This window comes from Triticum aestivum, chromosome 6D (genome assembly GCF_018294505.1).
Source record: "Triticum aestivum cultivar Chinese Spring chromosome 6D, IWGSC CS RefSeq v2.1, whole genome shotgun sequence".
Classification (NCBI taxonomy): domain Eukaryota; kingdom Viridiplantae; phylum Streptophyta; class Magnoliopsida; order Poales; family Poaceae; genus Triticum; species Triticum aestivum.
The window spans coordinates 156,895,765-156,903,231 of record NC_057811.1 but is presented as its reverse complement, the minus strand read 5'-3'; the positions used below and the strand labels follow the sequence as shown (position 1 = coordinate 156,903,231).

Sequence of the window (7,467 nt, the reverse complement as noted above, 5' to 3'; positions counted from 1 at the left end):
AAAAAGGTACTAGATGGATCTACTTATATAGGAGCAAGGGGTGGCGGCCAATGAGGTGGGAGGACGTCCCAAGGCAGCCTAAAACTAACCCTAGGTCGTACAAGGCCAATGGGCCCAAGTGGAGGTGATGTAACACCTTTGGACTTGTAGTTTGACTCGGATTCTGTTGCAGCGCCAGATTGTTTCGTCAATAACTCAACGCTCCGGACGAATTTGAAGGTGAGTCCAATTGGGTTGGAACTTGCACAAAACCTACTTTCCAACAAAAAAAGAATCACCTAATTCGGAGTCCGGATCAAAGAGTTATTGACGTTTTGAGTCAGGTATATCTGTGTAGTCCGAATCTAAGTCCAGAACGTGAGAGACTTTGACTCTATCTTCTCTTGGGCCAAAAGTGACGTGAGAGGACTTTTTGAACAGCAACTAAACGTCTCTTTCTCCCTTATCTTCATATGTGGATTGTACAAATGTCCCATACACCTGCAATTAGACATGACACAAAAGTTTGTGAAGTATTTTTGTCCTGGATGACATAAATAAATTATGCATACTTTGCATTAGAAATCACCTCATAAATATACATGTATGCAATATTTTTGGTTGTATCCAAGGTAGTCATATCCTCATCACCTGCCTTCGGCAAAACATACTCGTCGTTGCCTGGATGGATCTGAAGGTCCAAGACCCTCCAACCCATTGCAACACCGCCTAGCAGCGCAGGACAACACCGTCATCTGTTCGTCCAAATGGAGGACCACCTCGTTGGATCGAAGAAGGTTGCCATTGTGCCCTCGTAGCTGTAGATGGGATCACGACCACCGATGCCTCACCACCAGAGACCATCGACCTGGCCGAAAACACCACCTTCACCATTGCACAGCCATAACGTGTGCCTCAAGTCGTCATCCATATATCACATCTTACCTACTACGGTTAATAGAGTAGAGATCTCCCGTCGCCGCCTTCATCGACCAGTGTCAAGGCTTAGCCCGGCCACTAGTCTCTAGCAGCAGCGAGGGGAGAGAGGACGGAGAGGTAGGATGCGGCTGCAGTTGGGAAGGGAGGAGGCGGTGGCTGTTAGGTTTCCTGACCTCAAGCAAAACTTGTAGGGGCAAACAATCTGACAAACCGATTGATTATTAGATTCATTTTTAGTGGATTTTGCAGAAAAGGGAGGCAAATCGAAATCCACGAGGATGAAGACCTACGCTACTTAGGATAGATGTTTAAAGTTATTCTGAATACCAGTTTGTTTGGTTGGTTTGATGGGGTTTTTTTTCCTGGAGCAGTGGCGTGTCTTCTCTTCTTCTTCAACAGGTGTCGACTGACACTACCTGGGGAACAATGTTTTCATCAAGCACACTGCACACGTAAAATTTTGAAAGCAGCACACGGAAAATCTGGACAGTCTGATCTTGCTCGCACATTCCTGAACCTTTTTCCTTTCTTATACTATTAGTATTACATTCGACTTGGAAGCAGACATCCTGCTTCCCATAACCACGGGCACGTACTTGCTACAAGCAAAAAGAGAACACCACAAATACACCTGCAGTGACCTTACACTGCACCTCGCTTTCTTTTACAATAGCACATTCAAGGGAATGCTGCAATACTATCAGTCTCCAAGGAGGAAGGAAAACAGAGAGAAACCGAGAGAAAACTGCGTGATCTTTACTTTTGAACTGGCTATGCACGGCCAACTAACTTTTGCTGATTTCTCAGGGAACTGTGAACAGCTGAGCGAGATGATCCCGACGTTCTTTCAGTTATGACTGAGGGACGATTGTGCCGACGTAGCCAACCCCGACGACGAAGAAAGCCATCGACTGGAAGAAAAGGTATATGAAGAAATTGTCCTTCCCGAACGCAACATCGTACCATCCACATGAGAAGAGGAAGGCTCCCACGCCGAGCTCTGGAACGTTTAGCCTGAAATTTTCATCTCTGAAAGTTAGTTACCGAAAGCCGAGGGGGAAAAGGTGGCAAAATGTGTGCAGTTGTCTTATTTGTTGAGTACCTCTCCCACATCCTCATGAATGACTTCCTGGCCGACGCTTTGTTAGCAGATTTCATCTTCATGGCGCTGCCGAGCTTCTCTGTGACGACCCATTCGTTCGCCCTGCCTGCCTCTAACAAGCCAATCAATGTGGCCTTGGTTCTATGCAGAGACATGACGTTTTCGAAGAGGATCCAGAAGAAAAGCAAGTGAAAAGACCTGCCAAAATTGGTGCATTTTCGTCAGGTAAACACACAGTTTGATCAAATACTACTCATAATTGAACGATCATTACTTGCTTATTATACTTTTATGTGAATGTGAGCTCTTTACTGGCTATAATATAATTACCTGGGAGTTCCAACAGAGTTGAGAAGAGTGATGATTGTTGGAATGTAAACGCAACCCCACTTCGGTATATGAACCTCGGGGACAAAGATGGTTGTCGGGATGATGATGCAGTAGAAGGTGAATGTCACAATGTGGGCAACGATCTTGCGCACCAAGAAGAAGTTGTAGATGACATGAAACTTCTTCCAGATTGTCACTTTCTGCACACACACACACAAGATCAATAGCATCTGAGTTAGCAACATAGTTAAGGTGTTGTCTTAAAACAGAATTGGACTTCATGGGTGCTGGGGCAGACCTTATTTGTCACAATCTCCACCAGCATCTTCCTGAACAGGTTTGCTGGACCACATGACCATCTGTGCTGCTGAAACCGGAAAGCTTTGAAAGTGCTGGGGAGTTCACTCTTAACCTGAGAAACATTGCAGAATTTTCGTTAACTCCAATTTTTCACGGTCAAATTCCTTTTACTGTTGTCTCAAATTATTACTATTTTGAATGGTAGGAACGTAGTAATGAAAGAGAAAAGCCAAAGGATGTGCGCTGTCTATCATCTGAATGTGATGGTGTATATGATTGATCAATGTACCTGAACATCGCCGAGGTAGACAAACTTCCACCCCTTGAGGCTGGCCCGGATAGCCAGATCCATGTCCTCCACGGTGGTCCGGTCCTTCCAGCCCCCTGCTTCATTCACTGCAGAAATGCGCCACACACCGGCGGTTCCTGGTAGAAGAAATCATTGAGATTTGTTAGACAGATGCCATGGATAAATCACCAATGTCGAATAACAGCATCGGAAGGGAAGACCAGACTGAATCTCACCGTTGAAGCCGAAGAAGGCGCAGACGGAGGAGCTCACTTCCTGCTCCACTTTGAAGTGGTAATCCAAGGACATCTCCTGCATCCTCGTCATCAGGCATTCATCCGCGTTCACTGAGCACCAACAACAACAGCACACTCATCAGCATCCCCAGCATGATTGTCACCAGTGAAAAAAATGTACAGCTCAAAAGTTACCACCAGGCCAACTTTTCACTATTACCCTTGACTTTTCACAGTACTACATAGTGACACAGTTGCTCGCTTCTTTTTACTGTTAGCAGCATCAAACACATTGAGCATGCTTGGTTCCGTTTTGTGTGGGGAATATAACAGGTTGGTTTTGTTCGGTTACTTCACGCGTACAGTACAGTTGGACCGAGCAGAGGATGTGGGCGCACTGCACTGACACGGTCGAATAAAAAGTAAATCTTGGAGGTTAGCCATCGGGAGCACTCGTAAATCTTGGAGCTTTATAGGGCGGACCATGCAGTCTTTGCAGACACATCACGGGATCACGGCACGATTCAAGCCGGCGCCACCCCGCGCTAATCTGTCTGGCCGCGCCCCACGACGCCAAAGGTGAATCTAGGACGCGACCTGGTGGCATCATGCAATGATGATCTAAACACCGAGAATCTCAGATGCCGCACTTACTGACGAGTTATGAGCTAGTAGTATACCAATATGCTTATCTCTTCCGTGGCAATTTCTATTGCTGTCTGCAAGGACAAATCTCGGGCGCCAGGACAAGGCAAGCCTGCCTGCACCACAACTGGATGCGGTAGTGACAAGAAGCCATGGCCGACGTGGCCCACGCCCGGGCCCGCGGGTCATGTAGAGGCGGGCCGCACCACGTGGACGCCCGAAGATCTGTCCGGTGGCCCACGCTGCTAACCGGGAAAAGCGCGGAGAGCCTAATGAGCGGACGCCACGCAGCACTATTCGGATCACCGACGGCGCCACCGACGACGAGTCGACGACCGAGGGGGTCTCCCTCGTTTAGATCGTGCGCGTTGCGCGATCGGATCGGCGAGGAGCCGGACTCCTGCCGACCGACAGCCGGCCGCCCCAGGGAAGGGAAGGGAACGAGGCGCGCCGCACGCAACAGTGGCGGGCACGAGGACGTGCCGTCCCTCCAGGACTTAACTTGCCATCCCTCCCAACCGTACCATTGCGCCACGGTACGCAACCCACCCACCAGATCTAGCAGAGCGTACTGGCAGCACCATCACGCTAGCTGATCCCCCATGAGGCATAACGCCCTCCAGGCATTATTATTTTTTAGCGTTAAGAGGAAACTTTAACCTTCCTTCAGGTGTCCAGATACATCCCAGTGGCCTTCGGGCGAGACAGCACGGTTGGGAGAAGAGTTAGTTGGGCTTGGACGCATCCTAGGCTTGCTTCCAAACAGGGAAACTGGCGAGCGATCCTGATTCCTAGACTGAATCGCGGTGAAACCTTTGAAGCACGGTGGCCTCTGTCTTTTTCTTTCTTCCTTCCTTTCTCTTTGATTATTCTAGCCTACATACATGCATACAAGATGCCAAAATTTTCTACTTTTGTCCCCCCTAAGGCACGCCATTGAAATTGAACTCACAAACTTTGATGAACTGGAAGTAATGATTTTTTTTGGGGTGAAAACTTACCAAAGCGCCATCGCGCCTGGACGAGGGCGATCTCCGGGTTGTGGTGGAGGTAGGGGATGGTGCGGTGCAGGAAGTCGGGGTCCGGCTGGAAGTCGGCGTCGAAGATGACCATGTACTCGCACTCGCGCACGTACCCGTGCTTCATCCCGGCCTTGAGCGCGCCGGCCTTGTACCCCTTGCGGTCCTCCCGGATCTGGTACGTGATGTTGATCCCCTTGTGCGCCCACCGCTCGCACTCCATCCGAACCATTTCCTACACGGACGAAGCACACATGATGATTAGCCGCCGTTGATTGACAAGCACACACAGAGTATCACATTTCATATTCATGACGAGTAGGCAATTATTGGGGCGTAAATTAAGATGTCCACAGCTCTCATGGAGGTATTGTCCTCCAATCATGGTTTCCTCCTTTTGGAGGGACAAGTACCATAATCAATAGTATTAAGATAATAATACTGTTGTCATTTTCCTAAGCTTGGAAACCACTAAGCTGCAAACCATGTAATGCCATCTCTAGATGCCATTACTACATTTTTTTTTAGGGGAAGATGCCATTACTACATTGTACTAAACACATGGTTTACACATCGTGGACCCCTGGTAAACCAGGACCAAGCCGGGAACTGCTAGTGGCGTAGTAGTAGTAGAACCAAACGTGGATTACAATCAACGTCCTAGGCTGGGCCAAGCAAGGGCTGACCATGGCCTAAACAAACTAATGAGTAATGAGAACCGACGACGGAGCTCCGTACCAGCCAAGCATACCTTGACACGGCCTACGTACCCCAAGCTTAATAACTGGAATCTTGTCTGCCGATCGCGAGGATCACGTACAACTACGGTGGCGACTTGATTACACATTTAACGGCGTGCCCGTTCACGTGCCCAGCACGTATTTCCAGGGGAATAACCGCGAGCCATGCCAGGGGGTTTGCCTTGCTTTGCTCCCGTTTATTTTATTTTATTTTATTTTACCTCAAGGAAGGAAGGCCGTAAAATAAAAGAAAGAAAATGCTCTGACAAGTGCCAGCTCTTGTTGATCCGGCGCGTAAAGATAGGGTAATCGCCTCTTGTGGCCCGTGGGTCAAACCGTTGGGGGCATTTAATGCGCACCCAATCTCCAATTAACGACACAGGACCGCGCGCGCCCTCTTGCTACAGCATAGCCCCGCCCCGCCAAAATCATCGGGAGTCGTTCCTTCGCGCGCGAAAGATGCCCAGATTTTTTTCGGCTCTTCTTCCTCGATTGCCGAGACCGGCACTGCATTTTGGAGGCTAGATAAAAATGGAAAACGGTTTTGATCTTCGCCGCCCTGTTTTCCGATCACGGAAACGGCGAGACAGCCGCGTAACCGCACACACGAGACACACCGTCGCTTTGGCCACCGACAGGCGCAAGCGTGTCAGCTACTACCACCACTCCTGAACACGCGTCTAAATTGACTAGGCACAAATGTTAAAAAAAATGACATTTCAGAATTGTTTGTTACACAGCGTGCGCCGCACATGGTTAGATTTGCTAGGTGAAGCTGAGAGTTATTACTGGTAACTAATAGCCGATAGCCAAACCGTCAAATCTCGCTGGGAGCTGGGGAGTGGCTCCTTGCTCTTAATTATAAACAGGGAGAAGCCCTGTGCCGTGACGGCGACCGCGAGGCAGTACCATATGATGTGGCTCAGGCGACGTGTCTGAAGGACAAGGCCGGCCGGAGCCTGGCACTGCAGCGAGCGCCCCGGGTGTCACGGCTTTTCCCTTTGGGAAAAATGGAAAAGGGGACGGTGGAGTGAGAGGGAATCCCGGGAGCTTCGAGGTTCGGGTGGACGGACCATGGATAGTTTGGGGGTGGGGGATGGGGGCGTAGTCACCGACAGGTGAACATGAGCCTCCATAATTACCAGGCCGGTACTACCACTGGCACCACTACTTGTACTGTTCGACCCGAGAGCGGCCGGAGATAAGATCTTCCTCACCTTGATGAGGGGGTCCGTGGAGTCGTCCAGCACCTGCACCACCAGCCGATCCGACGGCCACGACAGCCCGCACACCGCGCCGATCGACAGCTGATACACCTGCACGTATTATCATGCAGAAAAAATGTTAAATGCTGCAAGAACCAATGGGTGAGAGGAACGAAGAGGGGGCTGGAGCTGGAGCTTGAGGCGAGCTTGTGGCGGCAATGGCGATGGGGCGGAAGGAAAATGTAGTACCTCCCGCTCGTTGAACATGGGGATCTGGACGAGCACGACGGGGAAGGCGGCGCTGCCGAGCTCGGGGTCGTCGTCCTCGCAGATGGGGTCGCATTTGTACCGGCGCTCCGGCCGGCGGCCGAGGAGCTTCACCCCGACGATGACCACCGCCATGTAGAGCCGCTCCAGGAAGAGCAGCACCGACATCAGCAGGCACACCGCCACCGCCAGCTTCAGCAGCGGCACGATCACCGGCGCCCGCACCTGCGACCACGCATCCGGCAGCCCCACCGCCGCGTCCATCGCTCGCTCGCTCGCCCGCCCGCCTTGCCCTTAGCCAAGCTGGATCCCCTCGCCGGCGGCCGGGACGAGGCAATGCCACGCGCGCGGCCCTGCTAGCTTAGCTAGAGCAAGCTAGCCTGCCAGGGGCTGCGGGCTGGCCAGTGTGGAGCGAG

General features: G+C 50.9%; 1 protein-coding gene across 1 annotated transcript; it reads right to left on the bottom strand.

Moving 5' to 3' along the window:
* Positions 1 to 1,415: 1,415 nt before the first annotated feature.
* Positions 1,416 to 7,461, bottom strand: LOC123144271 (glucomannan 4-beta-mannosyltransferase 1). Its single transcript, XM_044563355.1, has 9 exons — positions 7,034 to 7,461; positions 6,797 to 6,895; positions 4,822 to 5,074; positions 3,176 to 3,286; positions 2,940 to 3,076; positions 2,649 to 2,762; positions 2,351 to 2,550; positions 2,021 to 2,218; positions 1,416 to 1,932 (listed from the first exon to the last, which is right to left on the bottom strand). The coding sequence occupies exons 1-9, from the start codon at positions 7,313 to 7,315 to the stop codon at positions 1,770 to 1,772; spliced, it is 1,557 nt and encodes a 518-aa protein (XP_044419290.1). The 5' UTR covers positions 7,316 to 7,461; the 3' UTR covers positions 1,416 to 1,769.
* Between the last annotated feature and the right edge of the window lie 6 nt (positions 7,462 to 7,467).